At 61.9% G+C, this 19043-nt stretch overlaps 1 protein-coding gene across 1 annotated transcript; it reads left to right on the forward strand.

Moving 5' to 3' along the window:
* Nucleotides 1-11479: 11479 nt before the first annotated feature.
* CYS1 (cystin 1) lies at nucleotides 11480-17753 on the forward strand. Its single transcript, XM_070069463.1, has 2 exons — nucleotides 11480-12514; nucleotides 12983-17753. Exons 1-2 carry the CDS (start codon nucleotides 12200-12202, stop codon nucleotides 12998-13000), a joined length of 333 nt encoding a protein of 110 aa, XP_069925564.1. The 5' UTR covers nucleotides 11480-12199; the 3' UTR covers nucleotides 13001-17753.
* The last annotated feature ends 1290 nt before the right edge of the window (nucleotides 17754-19043 follow it).

Below are 19043 nucleotides of genomic sequence, written 5' to 3' on the forward strand. Positions count from 1 at the left end.
AAACCACGCAGCCCTGTGCCGCTATGGAAAAAACGCTTTGCTACCGGCAGATGCCGCTCTCGGCCGGGAGACCTTGGCTGCTGGGGAAACCGGCCCCCAGGATGGCGGCCAGGGCGCCCCGCTGGGCTCACAGCCTCACTCTGGGCCAGGCTGTGTGGCTGGCAGGAGACTGGAGCCGGCCGCACGCGAGAATGAGTCGTGGGTGGCGTCCCCCCCCCCCCCGATCGTCCCCCCGGGTGACACGGGACACACAGGCAGCCTGGCGTAGAGGCCCCTGCTCACAGCCAGCACCAGCGACGGTCACAGGAGAGGGCACTTCCGTGCGGGTCTCCCAGCCCCAGCGAGGCCACGGGAGCGAGCCCAGCCCGGAGCCGCCCAGACAGGACTCTGCGGACTTCCTGCCGCCCCCAGCTCTGAAAGTGTACAAAGATTTGTGCTTTAAATTGTGAATACACGTAAGGCTACCTTGGCCACTTCCACTGTGCGATGGATGGCGTAAAAGGCATGAACCTCGCTGCCCGGCCACCACCGCCGTCCACCCAGAGCTTTGCCCAGCCCGGACCTCTGTACCGTGGAGCTCACTCCCCCGACTCCCTCCCACCACCCTCTCTGCCCACCACCCCTGCAAATGTGACTCCCCCAGGTGCCTGGTGTAGACGGGGCCCCAGCCGTGGTCTCTCTTCTGACTCATCTCCCTTAGCGTGGTTCCGACGTTCATCTGCGCTGTGACATGGGGGGGGGGGGTCCTTCCTTCTGGGGGCTGCGCGATGCCCACCACGTGCTCAGTGCACATATGTTCAGGGCTTTTCCCTTCTGCTACCCACCCGCCCCTCCCTCGTGGGGTCCTCTGGCTTCCCAAGCACTAACGGCCCAGGGAAGTGTGCGGCCAGCCTTCTCAGGCCCCTGATCATCCCGGTCTCTGAACTGGTCGGTCCCCTGGTGGCTGGAGCATGGCTTGGCCGCGGCACGCTGAGAGCCAGCCAGCGAGCTGAGGGTGAGGTTGGCCGGCCTCCCGCTGACCCCTTGGTCACCACTGTCTCCCCTCTCCCCCCAGGGCCTGACCACAGGGCCTTTGCATGCTCTGGTCTCCCTGCTGTCACTTCTCCGTACTCCCCCCCACCCCATCCGGGCCCCGTCTGAAGGCTTTTCCCACGGATCGACTTGAACAGTAAGAATTCCAGGCCGTTCCTCACGACCAGCCCAGCTTCCTCTTGGCTCATTACTGAATGACTTTTGCTTTAACACCGCCTGCCCTGGAAAGGGAGGTCACCTTTCTTATTTTCCTTTTTTAAGATTAATTTTATTTATTTGCAAGGCAGACTGAGAGAGAGAAAGAGGTCTTTCTGCTGGTTCACTCCGCATATGACCACAGCAACCAGGACTGGCCCAGGCCCAAAGCCCGGAGCCTGGAACTCCATCCGGGTCTCCCATGAGGGTAGCAGGGGCCCGAGCACTTGGTGCACCCCAGGAACATTATCAGGGAGCTGGATCGGGAGTGGAGCAGCCGGGACTTGAATGGGGGCGTCCCACGTGGAGGCTTAAGCCACGGCGCCACCCCAATGGCCCTGGGCTCCCCTTTCTCAAAAGGGGCAGAGGGGAGGGAACAGCCAACGGGAAAGGAAAGTCATTCGGAGCTGGCGACACGTGCAGATGGAGGCGAAGCTCCCCCAGCCGCTGCCACCACCCAGGCATTTTAGCTGATCTGTAACCAGGAGGTGCCGGGTCAGCGGCTGCTCCTGAGCTGCGAGGTAGAACTTCCCAGAGCGTAGCTGCTTTCAGAGAGATCAGTGTGGGAGTCAGGGGGGAGTCCCCTGTGACCGCTCACTGGGTGACCTTGGACAAGTCACTGGGCCTTAGTGACGCGGTGAGCTTGGTGGTCCGACCTCAGGGCTCAGTGTGGGGCAGGGTGTGTCAGGCTCAGCCCTCTGCACCCCGCACCCACACCCCGTGGTCTCCTGTTACAGAAAACTTCAGCGGCTTGTCCATGGCCTACTTCTGTCCATTTCCTGGCCCCACCCCCCACAGCCCTGTTGAGTGCCGGCTTCATCTCCTTCATCTCGTTGTTCTTCGAGGCGTGAAAATGACCATTGCAATTCAAAGCTCTCTCTCTGTGGACAGCAAACTCTGTTCTTCATGATAACTGTCCATCAGGGCTGGGGAACTTGCTTCTTCCGAGGGCCGTTTGGATATTTATAACATCATTTATGGGGCACGCAAAATGATCCCCTTAAAAATCAACCTGGCCATCGCCGCGGCTCACTAGGCTAATCCTCCGCCTGCAGTGCCGGCACCCAGGGTTCTAGTCCCGGTTGGGGCACCAGATTCTGTCCCGGTTGCTCCTCTTCCAGGCCAGCTCTCTGCGGTGGCCCGGGAGTGCAGTGGAGGATGGCCCAAGTGCTTGGGCCTCTGCACCCCATGGGAGACCAGGAGAAGCACCTGGCTCCTGATCGATGCAGCGCCGGCAGCGGTGGCCATTTGGGGGTTGAACCAATGGAAGGAAGACCTTTTTCTCTGTCTCTCTCTCTCACTGTCTAACTCTGCCTGTCAAAAAAAAATAATTCTCAAAAAAGAAAAATCAGCCCGCTGTAGGTTTATTGCACTCCGGGTCCCACCCATGGTTGCCGCAGCAGGGGCAGACCCTGTCTCTGGTCTACACAGAGACCCGAGCCATCAGCACGGCTGTGTCACATCCATACAGAGCTGCACTGATCCAAAGCCATGAGCCAGGAGCTTCTTCCGGGTCTCCCACATGGGTGCAGGGCCCAAGGACTTGGGCCATCTTCTACTGCTTTTCCAGGCCACAGCAGAGAGCTGGATCGGAAGAGGAGCAGCCAGGACAGGAATCGGCACCCATACGGGAAGCCGGCACTGCAGGCGGCAGCTGTACCTGCTACGCCACAGCACCAACCCCAAGTCCTAGCAGTCTTGAACACGCATGTAGGTCATTTCCAGTTTTTCCCTACTGTGAATAACGCCGCAGTGGACACCCTTGTGGTTCCTGGAAGTCGAATTACTGAGCCTAATGCTGAGGGTGAGGCAGGGGTCAGGAAAGATAAGACCGCCAATCCCGAGCCCCAGGCACCACCCAAGTCCCATCATCTTCCCCGCCCATCAGCAGGGTGGAGCGGCACACCCACCCTCAGCAGGCAGCTAATCTTTGTTTGTTTGTTTTTTTTTTCTTTTAAGATTTATTTCATTGGAGCCCGTGCTAGGACACACTGGGTAAAGCTGCCGTCTGCAGCACCAGCATCCCATACGGGTGCTGGTTCGGGTCCTGGCTGCTCCACTTCCGACCCAGCTCCCTGCTAATGCTCCTGGGAAAGCAGTGGAGGACGGCCCAAGTGCTTGCGCCCCTGCACCGTGAAGGAGGCCTGGATGAAGCTCCTGGCTTTGATCTGGCCCAGCCCTGGATGTTGGGGCCATTTGGGGAATGAACCAGCGGATGGAAATTTCTCTGTATCTCCCTCTCTTTAACTCTGCTTTTCAAATGATAAAAATATTAAAAATAATAAATAGCTGACCTTGGGTCAGCGCCGCGGCTCACTAGGCTAATCCTCCGCCTTGCGGCGCCGGCACACCAGGTTCTAGTCCCGGTCGGGGCGCCAGATTCTGTCCCGGTTGCCCCTCTTCCAGGCCAGCTCTCTGCTGTGGCCAGGGAGGGCAGTGGAGGATGGCCCAAGTGCTTTGGCCCTGCACCCCATGGGAGACCAGGAGAAGTACCTGGCTCCTGCCATCGGATCAGCGCGGTGCGCTGGGTGCAGCACACTGGCCGCGGCGGCCATTGGAGGGTGAACCAATGGCAAAGGAAGACCTTTCTCTCTGTCTCTCTCTCTCACTGTCCACTCTGCCTGTCAAAATAAATAAATAAATAAATAAAAATAAATAAATAGCTGACCCCATCACAGGGCGCGTCCCACTCTGCCCTCATCCAGTCTCACAGGCCCCCTCACCCCTCGTTTTGGGGCAGATGGTGTCCCTACACCTCTCGCACGTCGAGGTCCTGATGTGTGGCTCACCTGGGCTCTGGGACTTGTCCTGCAATGCGTGTGCCACGAACGGCCACCAGGGGGAGCCTCCGCCTTTGTGCTCACTCCGATGCCTCCCAGCCAGAAGGCACAGGAAGCAAACTTCTCCCCATTGCTCCCCAGGGCCTGGGAGACACCCGGGCCTGACCCAGGAGCTGAGGAGCAAAGCAGGAGTCGACCCGAGGTCTCTGTGGAGGGAGGGCAGCCGTCCGTTATTCAGAACGCACACTGGCACAGGTCCTTGGGGGGACACGGGGTCACAGAGCACAGAGCACGGGTCTGCCCTGGGCCTGGGCACCCGTGGCCACCTCGCCGTGAGCGGCCTCACCGTGATCCTTGGCAGTTGGCACAACGGTCCCTCCGGGCGCACGTGGCCCTGGGCAAGCGTCTGCTCTGAGCCACTGCCCGCTCGTTTGGCAGGACGGCTGGGACAGTGCCACCTGCTAGTGTCTTCTCAGCTCCTGTCTCGTGCCGGGCCGTGCGGTGCTCACACAAGTCCCAGCTGTGGCCGGGGCAGAAGCACCAAGCCCGCGTCGGTAGAGCACCTGCCGTGTGCCCTGCGCTCTGCCTGGCTCAACGGTCAGCCCCGCGTGACAGACGAGAAACCAAGGCACAGCAAGCCTGACCCCCTGCTGGTCTGGGACGCATCAGGGCACTGAAGACCCCGGTGCCGACCCCCACATCCCATATCCGAGTGCCTGGATTCCAGCCCCGGCTCCGGCCACTGATTCCACCTGCTGCTGATGCAGGCCCAGGGAGGTGAAGGGTGATAATTATGTCCCCGTGATCCGGGTGGGGGACCTGGATTGAGGCCAGCTTCGGCCTGACCCGGCCCTGGCTGTTGTGGGCATTTAGGGAATGAGCCAGTGGCAAGAGTACTCTCTCCCTCTCTTTCTGTCTCTTTGCCTCACAGATAAAGAATCAATACATTTTTAAAAGTATTTATTTATTTATTAGAAAGGCAGAGTTACAGAGAAAGAAGGGGAGAGAGAGAGAGAGAGAGAGAGAGAGAGAGAGAGAGAGAGATGTTCTATCCACTGGTTCACCCCCCAAGGGGCCACAAGAACCCAGGGCTGGGCCAGGCCAAAGCCAGGAGCCAGGAGATTCATCCGGGTCTCCCATGCAGGTGCAGGGTCCCAAGGACTTGGACCGTCTTCTATTGCTTTCCCAGGCCACAGCAGAGAGCTGGATCGAAAAATGGAGCAGCCAGGACACCAGCCCCAGTAAACTCAACTTTTAATTCTATCTCCCGTGAACATACAAAAGTACCTCCATCCATGAGACGGAAGGAGGTCGACAGGGAGAAAACAGGGGGGATGCGGGGGTCCGCAGCGCAGGAGGGGTCGTGTTCAACGTGTGCCTCCCGCACAGAGGAGCGGAGAGAAGTGGGTGCACGTGCCCGGCCCGGGAGAGCGGCAGGACAGGGGTGGGGCCGCAGGAGAGGCGGGGAGACCAGGGCCCCTCGGAGGACGTCGGCTGCTGCCCTGGAAGGCGCGGGGGTCAGTGGCCGCACTCGAGGGAAGGGGTGCGACGAGACCTGCGCTCGGCGCCTGCGGCGTGGCAGGGGCCGAAGCAGGTCAGGCTGGCCGCCCGGCTTTCTCCACGCCACAGCTGTCAGCCAGGCAGTGCTGGGAGTCCGGCCAGGGTCCATGGCAGAAGGACTCGGAGCGGCAGTGGCCGGCCGGTGGGGTTGTGAGGGAGGAGTCGCCGCGAAGTCCAAGTGTCTGGCCTGCGTGGGATTACAGGGAGTTTGGGGCGACCCGTGGCGTCAGGGAGAGGCCAGCTGTACCCCGTGTCTCCCCAGCCCCCTGCGGGCTTCTGCCCAGCCTGAGCCCCACACACACCGTTAGTGGGAAAGCGCGCATGCGTGTCTGGTCTCTGTGTGTCTGTGTGTGTGCATGTCCCTGTATGTGTTATGTGTGTCTCTGTGCATCTCTGTGTATGTGTATGTCTCTGTGTTATGTGTGTGTCTCTGTGTGTGTGTTTGTGTGTCTCTATGTGTCGTGTGTATATCTGTGTGTGTCTGTGGTTGTGTGTGTTTGTATGTCTGTATGTGTTATGTGTGTGTCTCTGTATGTGCTATGTGTGTGTCTCTAAGTGTATCTGTGTGTGGTTATGTATGTGTATGTCTCTGTATATGTGATGTGTATCTTTGTGTGTCTCTCTGTGTTTGTATGTCTCTATGTGTTATGCGTGTGTCTGTGTATCTGTATGTGTCTCTGTAAGTGCTATGTGTGTGTCTCTATGCATTATGTGTGTGTCTGTGTGTGGTTATGTCTGTGTATGTCTGTGCTATGTGTGTGTCTCTATGGTTATCTGTGTGTGTCTGTGTGGTTGTGCATGTGTCTCTAGATGTATCTCTGTGTGTTTATGTGTGTGTGCGCTCTGGGGCCCGACAAGGCACCCAGCGTGCGACGGCCACGCCCAGGGCGCGCAGACCCACATACCAGCCCCCCTTTCTTTCCGTGGAGAACAGCTTCAGACTCCCGGGAGAACTGCGCAGACAGGACAGAGTTTGCCTGCCACCCGCAGCCTGGCCGTGGGCTGTGGCAGAGCCACAGGGCGGGTTCCGAGAGGAGCTGACTCCGGGAGCACCAGTGGCCGTCGCAGCCTCGCTCGGCCCCCAGGGGCCCCGACGTCGCTCTTCCGGGCCAGGGTCCCGACTACACTGAGCCGTCATGTCTCCACCTCCTGCAGTCCACGACGATTCCTCTGTCTTTCTGTGGTGTTAAATAAAAAATGTTGGGAGCTCAGTGTTTGGACCAAGACTCTGCCCAGGGGCCAGACAGACCGAGCTACAGATGGAGACGGAGGGGCCGGCGCTGTGGTCCAGCGGGTGATGCTGGCCCCATATGAGCACAGTTTGGGCCCTGGCTGCCCCACTCCCGACCCAGCTCCCTGCTAGTGGGCCTGGGAGGGCAGTGGAAGATGGCCCACGTCCTTGGGTAAAACATCTGCTGGCACAGCCCCCGGGAAGCCCACTCTGTTTTAGGGGACAAAGTGTTGCCTCATTCTAGAATCGACACCAAGCCCACGAATGTCAGGACCCGGCACTGTTGCGGGGCTTTCAACAATGGGTACGTGCCTGGCATCTCTGCCACCTGAGAGCCTGCCCCCCCCTCCAGGAGCCAGCCCCAAGGGCAGAGCCGCCTGGGTCTGGGTCCCTCTCTCCAGCGGTGGCTCCCAGGGTCCCTCCCAGGCGGCTGGGCTGAGTCTGGAGGCAGGAGAGCAGACCCCGAGGCCGCGGGAAGGCTTGGAGCGGGTGGGGGGCACCCCCGCACTCCCAGAGCCCCCGCCACTGCTCCTGGCTGGGCCCCAAGCCTTTGGTTTCGTGCTCGCTGGTGCATTTCCAGTAGTGGCTGCCCCAAGCCCTCTGAGGACACCCCTCCCCCCAGCCCTCGGCTGAAGGCCACCCTGCTAAGCAGGTGGTAAGGCCCCTGCATGTGGATCCCACTTCCCCTCCACTCCCATCTCCTCTCCCCTCCACTCCCATCTCCTCTCCCCCTGCTTCTGCACCCCTCACCCTGCTGTCTTCTCCCTGGCGCTTGCCGGCTTCTGCTGGGGCCGCGCGTGTCAGCTCCCCCGCCCCACTGTGCACCTGCTGCTGCCCGCGTCCACCTTCCCTTTACTGAGTCCACGGTCCGTCCCTCCCACTGGCCGCTGAGCTCGGTGAGGGGACGCCGTGGCCGCTCGTGTCTCTGCCCCAGACATCTCCGCGGGAGCTGCTCTACAAACCATCCCAGAGTGCCATCACACTGAACTCATCTGGGGAGAGACGGAGTTTGTTTTCTGATAAATTCACTTTATGGGAGGCCGGTGCTGTGGTGTAGTGGGTAAAGCCAGCACCTCAGTGCCAGCATCCTATGTGGGCGCCAGTTCGAGTCCCGGCTGCTCCATTCTCTGCCGTGGCCTGGGAAAGCAGCAGAAGATGGCCCAAGTCCTTGGACCCCTGCACACACATGGGAGACCCAGAAGAAGCTCCTGGCTCCTGGCTTCAGATTGGTGCAGCTCTGGCCATTGCAGCCATCTGGGGAGTGAACCAGCGGATGGAAGACCTCTCTCTCTCTCTCTCTCTCTGCTTTTGCCTCTTTGTAAATCTGCCTTTCAAATAAAAAACAAATCTTAAAAAAATTCACTTTCTGGTACATTTGGATCAGTACTCTTCAGTGGATTAAAAATAACTTTTTAAAAAAAGATTTATTTATTTGAAAGGCAGAGTTACAGAGAGAGGGAGAGAAAGAGGGTGGGGGAGGGCTTCCATCTGCTGGTCACTCTCCAAATGGCCCGAATGGCTGGGGCTGGGCTAATCGGAAGCCAGGATTTGGTGCAGGGATGCAAGCACTGGGCTGTCCTCCACTGCTTTCCCAGGTGCATCGGCAGGAAGCCGGATAGGACCTGGTGCAGCCAGGACTCGAACCAGCTCCTGTGGGATACTAGCGCCACAGGCAGCGGCCCCCCCTGCTATGCCACAGAGCAGGCCCCACGTGCCTTTTCAATAAATAAACTAGCAAATCCTTAAAAGTGAGTCACTCTGTTGCTCAATCTGTCCTGTTTTAAACCCTCCATGAGCTAGAACAGGACCGTCTTGGAAATCCAACTTTATTAGCTCCAGGGCACTGCGGAGCCCACAGAATCCAGGTTTCCTCCCGTGGAGGCAGCCGACAGGCAGCGCCGCAGGGACCAAGAGCTCCTCCCGGCTCACACCCACCCCAGCAGGCCCAGGGACCTTCCCCGTGGTCCTCCCGGGAGACCCAGGCTGATGGAGCTGCCAGCCACAGTGCAGAAGGGAAACTGGGCACAGACGCCCCAGCACTGAGCGCCCTGTCCTGGGTCACAGCCCGAGAGTGGCCTGGGCCCACCCAGGCGGCCGTGCGTCCCTACTGTGCGCCCAGAGGCGGGGTTTGGAGAGCAGTGTGCGGGGGCCCACGCTGGATGGATCCATCCAGAGAGGCTCCGGGAATGCACTAGGAAGGCACACCCTGACCCTGAGTGTGCAGACTGGGATGGCTGTGCGGCTGGGCCAAGGCCAAAGCTGCCGAGTCCTGCAGCGCCTGGGTTCCCAGTGTCGGAGGACCGAGGCGGCCCAGAGCCAGCCCCCACGCACCTCCCCGCTGCGGGGCGCAGCCCTGCTCCTCGGGGGTGGCTTTCTCGCGGGCCCCACACTCCTGTCTGGCGGAGAGGCACAGGAAGGGCTGGGCAGCCTCCTGCACGTGCCCGCGCGCCAGGAGTAGCCCTCACGCTCCGAGCTCGGCAGTCAGTTCTCCCACATCTCATTCACTGGGGTGTAGCCAGCAAATGCAGAACCTGGGGGCGCCAGGCTAGGGCTGAGTCTAGCTCTGCGGCTACGGCTAGGGACCCGAGGCCTTAGGCAAGCTCCGCTCTGTTTTACCACCTCTCCGCCTTAGAGGGCTGTCGTGAGGCCTGTGAATGAGCTGAGGTCTGCAAAGGGTAGGAAGCATCCAGTGGGAGAGCCCAATGGGGTGTGGGCTTCCGCTTTGGCCTGGTCCAGCCCCCTGTTGCAGATATCTGGGGAGTCCAGTGGATGGGAGATCTCCCTCCATCTCTCTCTCTCTCTCTCTCTCTCTCTCTGTGCCTCTCAAATAAACAGATCTTTCAACAACAAAAAATGGGGGTGGGGCAGAGCACTAGGGCCCCCGGGGAAGGGTCGGCTGCCCCCAGTGGGTGGAGCCTGCCTGCTTGGGAAGGGAGAGTCGCTTCCCCTGGGCCTTGACCCCTGTGGCTTGCCGGGAGTCCTGGCACAGACTGCGCAGGCATTAATCAGTAATCCATGGGAGCAGGCTGGGACTTCACTGAGCAAGTTAGAGAGCTGCCGGTGCAGAGCCAGGACTCTTAATGTTTAACCTGAGCTCTCCCTGGAGGCCTGGGGCCGGCTCGTCTCCAGCGTGTGGACGGAGCCTTTTCCCGGCACTCTGGGGCCTGGGGTAGGTGCGCCCAGCAGGGACCACCCAGACCCAGCACTTCCGCGTTGAGGAAGCCGCTGTCCATGGTGGGGTGTTGGAGCTTACAGTGGGCGGGTTCCTGTCGATGGCACATTCTCTTGGCCAGTGGCACTGCAAAGGCTAACTTCTGGGATGTCGACTCCACACTTCCTTGACCTCGATGCCCTCTCCACTTCTCCCCTCCCCCTCCCTTCCAGTTTCTTCCGAAGATAAATAATCCCAACCAAGCCAGGCCTGAGTATGTTTTTCTAAAAGATTTATTTATTTATTATTTATTTGAAAGACAGAGAGAGATAGAGAGAGAGAGAGAGGTATCTTCCATTCACTGGGTCACTCCCCAAATGACCTCAACAGACCTCAGGGTCTGGCTGAAGCCAGGAACTGTATCCGGGTCCCCACATGTGGGTGCAGGAGCCCAAGCACTGGGGCCATCTTCTGCTGCTCTCCCCGGGGCGCATCAGCAGGGAGCTGGATTGGAAGTGGAGCAGCTGGGACTCGAACCTGGGGTGCCAGCATCACAGGCAACAGCTTACCCCGCGATGCCACAAAACATAGTTATGTTTTCTAAGGGGTCTCCAAGTCTCCCGCTTGGAACCGTGGGTTCCTGGAAAAGTGAGTCAGCCCTCGGGGCGTCTCAGGGCAGCAGATCTGCAGGAGACGGGACCCGCACTCCCAGGGGCCAGCACTGGGGGCGCTGTCGCTTGCTGTGGGAGGCCTCTGATGGGAGCCACTGTTGGGGACTACTGCGCTGCTGGCTAGGGGCTCGCATCCCACACAGCAGCTCCTGGGTTCGATTCCCGACTGCAGCTCCACTCTGCTTCCCTGCTAATGCAGACCCTTGGAGGCAGCGGCCATGGCTCAAGGGACTGGACTCTGCCACCCACGGGGAGGCCCGGATCGGAGCTTCCAGGGGTGCGGGCACTCGGGGAGTGGGACAGTGGGTGGGAGTCCTTGCTCTCTCTCTCCCGGTCTCTGAAATTGGTAAATCAATTTTAAAACTCATTCTGGATTTTGATCGTGTTCGGTGGAAGCCAGGTCTACAACTGCGCCGACCTTTAGTGTCCTCTCAGAACGGGAACAACAAGCTTGGCTCCACGCCTGCAGAAACAGAGCCGCCACGCAGGTGTGGGGGAGCAGGACAGGACCGCGCGGGCCCGAGTTACGGTGCCTGTGGCGGCGGGGGTCGGTTCATGAAAAGTCGTCTCCCTGAGTCCTACTCCCAGACGCTGCGTTTCAAGGTGGGCTGCTTCCTTGAAGGGACTTAGAGCCCTGTGTGGACTTAGAGCCCCCACACGCGTGGAGGCCTGCACGTGGCCCCTCGGCTACCCCTGCACACCAGGAAGAGGGGGTGGGCTTCTCCTTCTCTCCGTGAGACGGCCACACAGGAACCGATTGCAGCCCCGCGTTCACTCCTTGTTCTCCCGCCTCAAGGTTTCCACGCCCACCCTGCAGCTGTCAGACGGGGGAAGGGCCAGTCTGCGGCTGGCCAAGTTCAGCCCAAATCCCACCCCGCAGCGGCTCCGCAGCCCCACGCCCAGGTCCCGTCCGCGAGCAGCGCCCCGGGCACCCGGCGCCCCGGACACCCTGCACCTGCGGCAATGGGCGCCCCGGGCTCCGGCCTGGAAACGGCGGGGAGGAGCGTTGTCCGTCTCACGCAGCGTGGACACGCCCACTCTCCCCCAGTGAGCGGTGCTTGGGGTTGCGGGGGACTCCGGGGCAGAGGCAGAGACGCGAGCCGGGGTCCCAGGAGGGTCCGTCTGCATTGAGGGTGGGGCGCTGAGATGCGAGGCCCCGCGAATTCCCCGGTCTGGACCCGCGCGGGCGCTCTGACCGCGCCCGCCTTCCCCCCGCCTCTGGCCCCATTTAACCCAGGGTGGGGGGTGGAGCGAAGGGGCTCCGGCAGGGCCAGTTGCGGGGTCGACCCGGAGATCCCACAGTGCCCCGCACGGGCCTACAGCGCCGCACCTGCCGGGCTGGGGTCGCCCCGGGGGCTTGCAGGGTCCCCTGGGCGCGGGCGCGGGCGCGGGGCGGGGGGGGGGGGCGGGGAGGCGGCGCCTGCAGCTGCGTCCCGGTAGGGCCGGGATCCCCCGCGCCTGCACTCGCTCTCTCCCGCTCCCCGCCCCCGGATCCGTCCCCGCCCCGGGCCGCGCTCCCGCGCTAGGCCGCGCCCCGGCGCAGGGCCTGCTCGGGCGTCCGGGCGGCGGCGGGCGCGCCATGGGCAGCGGCAGCAGCCGGAGCGGCCGGGCGCAGAGGCGGCGGCGCAGCCCTGACAGCCGCAGGCCGGGGGTGGGTGGGGCGGCCGCGGAGGGCGGGGCGGCGCCGCGGGGCCCGGCGACTGCGGCACAGGCCGCGGGGGCGGCGCGGGACGCGGCGGACCAGGACCCCGGCCCGGCGGCGCCCCCCGACGGCAGAGAGGAGACCCTGCGCCTGCTGGACCAGCTGCTGGCGGAGTCGGAGACCTGGGGTGCCCTAGAGCCCCCCGCTCGCGGCCCGGCCCGGATCCGACCCGCTGCGGGCGCAGGGAGTGCGGTGAGTGCGCGGGACGGGTCGGGGGCGCGCGAGACCCCAGCCTAGCGGCTGCATCCCCACGCGCGGATTTGGGCCTCCTCCGCTGCCCGCCCGCCCCCTCCCCAGGCCCTGCGGTCCTTGCGCCCCTCGCCCACCCCGCGTGTCCCACGCGCTCCCCGAGCCCCCGCGAGCACCCCCGGCCCCGCAGCCCTGTTCCTGGCTGTGGGGTCTTTCCAGCCGCCTCCAGCTGCCTTCCAGAACACTCGTGACGACGGCCCCGCTGAGCCGGGGCCACGGTAGAAGCGGACCGGAGAGGAGGCAGGGGGCGGCAGCACCCTCTGGGGGCCCGGAGGCGGTGGCCGTGGGCGGGGACAGGCGGACAGCCCACGCAGCCAGCGGGGCTGAATCAGCGCTCGGTTACATAACACGGCCAGGGGCCGCGGGCGGGAGCTGGAAGGTTCCGCCAGCCCTCGCGGTGTTGGTTTTCAGATGCCTGGGAAGCGGTGAGCAGGGACCTCGCCCCTCCGACTGCCCGAGCGTCAGGGCGACGGCCCGCCCTGGGCCTGGCAGCCGCCGAAGTGGACAGCGCCGGGACGCTGCGCACAGGGGCGTGGGGCGCCGGACCTGGCGCGCTCGGTGGGCGCGGCCGGACGCACACGAGGGTGTCCGGAGGCCGGGATGAGGTCTCTGCCAGCTCTGGGCACCTCCTGCTGTGGGCGCGCCCTGCAGGGCTTGGACTGCACTGTGGAAGCTGTGTGCGTCCCGGAAGGGTCAGGACGGAGAAGGACAGCCGAGGGGAGCCGACAGGCAGGCTGGGGGTCCCCCGGTAGCAGGCTGAGGCTGAGCCGAGCTCCGGAGCCGGTGAGGAGGTGGTTGCCGGCAGCTGCGGTCCGTCCTCTCCTCCTCTCGAGGTGCACCCCTGGGATCCTGGTGCCTGGCTCTGAGCAGCCTGTGCTGGGGAGGGGGTGTGCTGGGGGAGAGGGGTCCTGCGTCTGTGCTTCCTCTCTTGGGACCTTCGCGGGATTCCCTGACTTTCCACGCCTTAGCAAGACCCCACTGAGCCAGCAAAGCATCGGAAGCCGAGAAGTCAGCTCTGCACGGGCACTTGACCCTCAGACGTGTTACTGTCGCCTGTGCAGAAACGCTGGAAGACGTCCCGAGCACAGGGAAAAGGCCGAGTGGGGACAGGAAGGAAGGGAGGGAACGTCCTCTAGGGCCGGTGTTCTGGTGCAGTGGGTTAAACTTCCACCTCTGATGCCACATCCCATATGGGTGCTGGTTCGGGTCCCGGCTGCTCCACTTCCGGTCCAGCTCCTTGCTAATGCTCCTGAGAAAGCAGAGGAAGATAGCCCTGCACGCACATGGGTGACACGGAAGAAGCTCCTGGCTCCTGGCTTTCCCCAGCCCTGGCTGCTGTGGCCATCTGAGGAGTGAACCAGCAGGTGGAATGTCTCTCTCTCTCCCTCTCTATAACCCCTTTTTTTAAAAAATGATGTTTATTTATTTGGAAAGCCAAGTGACACACACACACAGAGAGAGAGAGAGAGATCTTCCACTTGCTGGTTTGCTCCCCAGGACTGGGCCAGGTACTCCATCCCATCCACAGCTGGGCCTGCCTCACCTTCTTTCTCTGGAGGTTGGAAACTCCTTCCTGGGACGTGGCCCTCACCGTTGGAGGCTCACGGCCAAGGGCTGTTTCTCTGGACCCTTTTGGAATGGGTCCTTGGCGTTTTAGCCTTGCAAAGCCTCTCCCAGATGCGGCTGCCTGGAAGCCAGGGCGCTGACCCCAGCATGGGAGAACAGTGCCCTCTGGTGGTGAGTGTGGCAACACCACACGCTGAGAATCCTGGCAGCTGGGAGTTGGGTACTAGGTCTGCTACCTTATTGCCAGGTTCTCATCATAAAATAATGAAACAAGGGCCGGCGCCGCGGCTCACTAGGCTAATCCTCCGCCTTGCGGCGCCGGCACACCGGGTTCTAGTCCCGGTCGGGGCGCCGGATTCTGTCCCGGTTGCCCCTCTTCCAGGCCAGCCCTCTGCTGTGGCCAGGGAGTGCAGTGGAGGATGGTCCAGGTGCTTGGGCCCTGCACCCCATGGGAGACCAGGAAAAGCACCTGGCTCCTGGCTCCTGCCATCGGATCAGCGTGGTGCGCCGGCCGCGGCGGCCATTGGAGGGTGAACCAACGGCAAAGGAAGATCTTTCTATCTCTCTCTCTCTCTCACTGTCCACTCTGCCTGTCAAAAAAAAAAAAATAATAATAATGAAACAAACAAAACAACCAGGGATTCAAATGATACTTTTTAGATAAGAGGAAGGGTAAGTCTATACAGTCAGTGGAGTGAGAGGAAATGAACTCTTGGTGAACACGCGTGGATCGCGGGAAGCTTGGGGAGACAGAAACCAGACAGAAACTAACACAGCGCCCCGGGGCGCTCGGGAGGCAGTGAGCTTGTGTGCTGTCCCGATGGTGGAGGGGCAGCTTACGGAAAATGCGTACTGTGACGAAACTGTGTGTGGACTCCAGTAGATTTCTACTTCCCACGACCCTTTTGAAATCCCCTCACATGGGTGCCTGTGTTACATGTCCAAAGCTCATCTTGAACCGTCTGCAGCTCTTCTGTGTCACTCTGCGCTCCCGTTCCCACGGCCCCAGCCCAGCCCGCACACCGCCCAGGTCCAGACCGGCAGGCGCCAGCGGTGGGAGCTGTGTCTGCCCCGGGCCTGGAGCCGCCCCCAGGGGCTGCCGTGTCTTTGCTTTCCATCCCATGTCCCGCATTCTGTGTGGCGCCTGGAAAAGTCACGCACAGGTGATCACCCCTGAGGTGATCCCCGGCCCATGCCTTGCAGCCGAGTGGGCAAGAGCCAAGGTCTCCAGCCAGGGGGTTGCAGGGCCTGAGACCTCCGCAGGACAGCCCTGTTGTCAGCTTGGGGTTTAGTGGCATTCATATTTCCCAGGGGTCACTTCAGGTGACTTCCTGGGGAAGAATGGCCGGCCTCTGCCCAGCCTGCAAGAGGGGGGCATCCCTGGGCCGACCTCAAGGTGCACCCGGCTCCCTGAGACCACACCTTCCCAGGAGCTGGGCGGGCTTCTGGGTCCCGTGTCACTCAGGATGTTACCTGCATGTGCTGTCTCCTGGCTCACAGCACCCCCTGGGGTGCGTCCCCAGTATGCAGATGAGGCTTAGACCTCGGAGCCCACCCGCGGGGGCGAAACTGGGCCGGCCGTGCTGTGCGGTGCCACCGACCCCAGCTCCACTCCCCGCCTGACCAGGAGCTCCCCACGGTCTGAGTTGCAGCTGGGGGACTGGGCGCTCAGCTGGGGAGGGTGCGCCAGTGTGGACTGAGGACTAGTTAGGGGGCAGCCGAGGGCCCGGCCCTGCTCTGCTGACGGTAGAAGTAACCACGGCCAACAGGCACCGAGCCAGCATCAGCAGCGGTGAGCGCTCACTCTACTGTAGCGGTTGCTGTTGACTGAGTACTTAGCATGAAGCACTGTTAGGGGCCAGGCACACTGATGGTCGCTTTCAAATCCCTCACAATAGCCGTATTTGCAGAGTGGTGAAGCCGGGGCTGAGACCCGAGAGCCCTGCCCAGGGAGCTCAGCCCTGGGGAGGAGCTGGGGGGGGGGGTCTCTTTTGCTTTATAAAGGTTTATTTGGCGGTCGCCGCGGCTCACTAGGCTAATCCTCCACCTAGCGGCGCCGGCACACCAGGTTCTAGTCCCGGTCGGGGCGCCGGATTCTGTCCCGGTTGCCCCTCTTCCAGGCCAGCTCTCTGCTGTGGCCCGGGAGTGCAGTGGAGGATGGCCCAAGTGCTTGGGCCCTGCACCCCATGGGAGACCAGGAGAAGTACCTGGCTCCTGCCATTGGATCAGTGCGGTGCGCCTGCCGCAGTGCGCCGGCCGCGACGGCCAATTGGAGGGTGAACCAACGGCAAAGGAAGACCTTTCTCTCTGTCTCTCTCTCTTTCACTATCCACTCTGCCTGTCAAAAAAAAAAAAAAAAAAAAAAAAAAAAGGTTTATTTATTTGTCTAAAAGGCAGAGTGACAGAGGGAGAGACCTTCCGTCCACTGGGTCACTTCCCCCAGTGGCTGCACCAGCTGCAGCCAGGAGCCTGGAACTCCATCCTGGTCTCCCATCTGGGTGGCCAGGGACCAGGCACTTGGGTCGTCCTCCGCTGCTTCCCCGGGTGCGTTAGCAGGCGGCTGGATCGGAGATGGAGCAGCCGGGACTCCTGTGGGTGCTGGTTGGACGCGCCACAGCGCCAGTGCCCGCCCCTTCTCTACCTGGAGCTCTTGGCTGCTGCCATGCCACGCCCTCCTATCTCACAGACACTGCTCAGCCCACTGCTGGCTCCAGTGGGGTCGCCGGCACCCCCGGAGCACAGCACCCGGTCCTTAGGTAGCTGGTGGGGGTCCTGGATGGAGCTCCAGGCTCTTGGCTTCGGCCTGGCCCAGTCCTGGCTCTTCCTGGCATTTGGAGAGTGAACCAGATGGAAGATCTCTGTCTCTGTCTCTTTGTTTCCGTGTTTAATAAGTGAACAGATGAACAAGCGAGGGTCCTAGGCAGGCAGTGCAGCCCCGTGCCCCGTGTGGTGTCTGCTGGGACTGGCCCTGTGCCACTCAGGACAATGGGCATCCTCCCTGCCCTCCACCCCAGGGCTGTCCCGCGTAGCAGGTTTCCCATGGGTACAGTCAGGACAGACTCATACACATCACAGAGCGCCTGCTTCCTGGGGGAGGGAGTGGGGGAGAGGTGACTGCGCCCCTCCCTCCCTGTGCTGAACACCCGCAGTGCCCCTGCAGGCTGTGCCCGCTTTGCCTGGATTTCTGACCCTAATGGGAGCCACAGGCCACCAGGGCCCAGCCTCTGAGCTCAGAGCCCGCTGTGTCTGCGGGGGCACCCGCGGGGCGCAGGAGAACGAGGGCGGGGGAGGGGGACGTGCTCTTAGCAACGGGTCACTCGGTGCCACGAAACCTCAGACGTGGGCCGTGGCTCTCCAGGCCTGGCACGCCACGTCCTGAGTTTCCAGGGGCTCCATGTTAATTCTGTCAGGCTTATGGAGCCCCTGTCTTCTGTGGGTTTTTTAACAGATCTTTTAAAACCATTTTTCCACCCAGAAAGGGTTATAGAAGGTAAACTCATGAGTTTTTGTGTGTCTCAAAATATTATTGGTTTTCTCTAATCCTTTTTTCAAATGTTTATATTTATTTGAAAGGCAGAGCAAGAACAAGGGAGAGGAAAGGGGAGAGAGAGAGAGAGAGAGAGAGAGAGAGAGAGATGCTTCCCTCTGATGGTCCATTCCCCAAATGACTGCAACAGCCAGGTCTGAGCCAGGAGCCAGGAGTTCCCTCCTTGTCTCCCACATGGGCAGCAGAGACTTGGGCCATCACCTGCTGCTTTCCCAGGTATATTAGCAGGGTCAGAAGCCAAGTAAGTAGCTAGAGGTGAGAGGCAGGTAACCCATGTGGGTGCCACGGGGCCCTGGTCCCTGGAGGTGAGAGACAGGTGACCCATGTGGGTGGCACGGGGCCCTGGTCCCTGGAGGTTGGAGGCAGGTGACCCATGTGGGTGGCATGGGGCCCTGGTCCCTGGAGGTTGGAGGCAGGTGACCCATGTGGGTGGCACGGGGCCCTGGTCCCTGGAGGTGAAGGCAGGTGACCCATGTGGGTGGCACGGGGCCTCTGGTCCCTGGAGGTGAGAGACAGGTGACCCATGTGGGTGGCACGGGGCCTCTGGTCCCTGGAGGTGAGAGGCAGGTGACCCATGTGGGTGCCACGGGGCCCTGGTCCCTGGAGGTGAGAGACAGGTGACCCCCTGTGGGTGGCACTGGGCCTCTGGTCCCTGGAGGTTGGAGGCAGGTGACCCATGTGGGTGGCACGGGGCCTCTGGTCCCTGGAGGTGAGAGACAGGTGACCCATGTGGGTGGCACGGGGCCCCTGGTCCCTGGAGGTTGGAGACAGGTGACCCCTGTGGGTGGCACGGGGCCCTGGTCCCTGGAGGTTGGAGACAGGTGACCCATGTGGGTGGCACGGGGCCTCTGGTCCCTGGAGGTGAAGGCAGGTGACCCATGTGGGTGGCACGGGGCCTCTGGTCCCTGGAGGTTGGAGGCAGGTGACCCATGTGGGTGGCACGGGGCCCTGGTCCCTGGAGGTGAGAGACAGGTGACCCATGTGGGTGGCACGGGGCCCTGGTCCCTGGAGGTTGGAGGCAGGTGACCCATGTGGGTGGCACGGGGCCCTGGTCCCTGGAGGTTGGAGGCAGGTGACCCATGTGGGTGGCACGGGGCCCTGGTCCCTGGAGGTGGGAGGCAGGTGACCCATGTGGTTGGCACCCCAGGAGGCAGGAGTCTGGGTCTCTGGTTCTGTCACTTGCTCTCTGCGTGAGCTTTGTGAGTCACTCCTGCAGCGGGGCCTCAGTCTTGTGACCTGTGAAGTGGGCGGGTGGGAGTCCCAGCCTGGGAGAGCCCATGGCTCCCAGACTGTACATGGTGGCTGCATCCGTCCATACAGAGCCGGGACACTGGGCAGGCTGCGCCCTGCCGACCGTGA

This window comes from Oryctolagus cuniculus, chromosome 2 (assembly GCF_964237555.1).
Source record: "Oryctolagus cuniculus chromosome 2, mOryCun1.1, whole genome shotgun sequence".
Taxonomy (NCBI): domain Eukaryota; kingdom Metazoa; phylum Chordata; class Mammalia; order Lagomorpha; family Leporidae; genus Oryctolagus; species Oryctolagus cuniculus.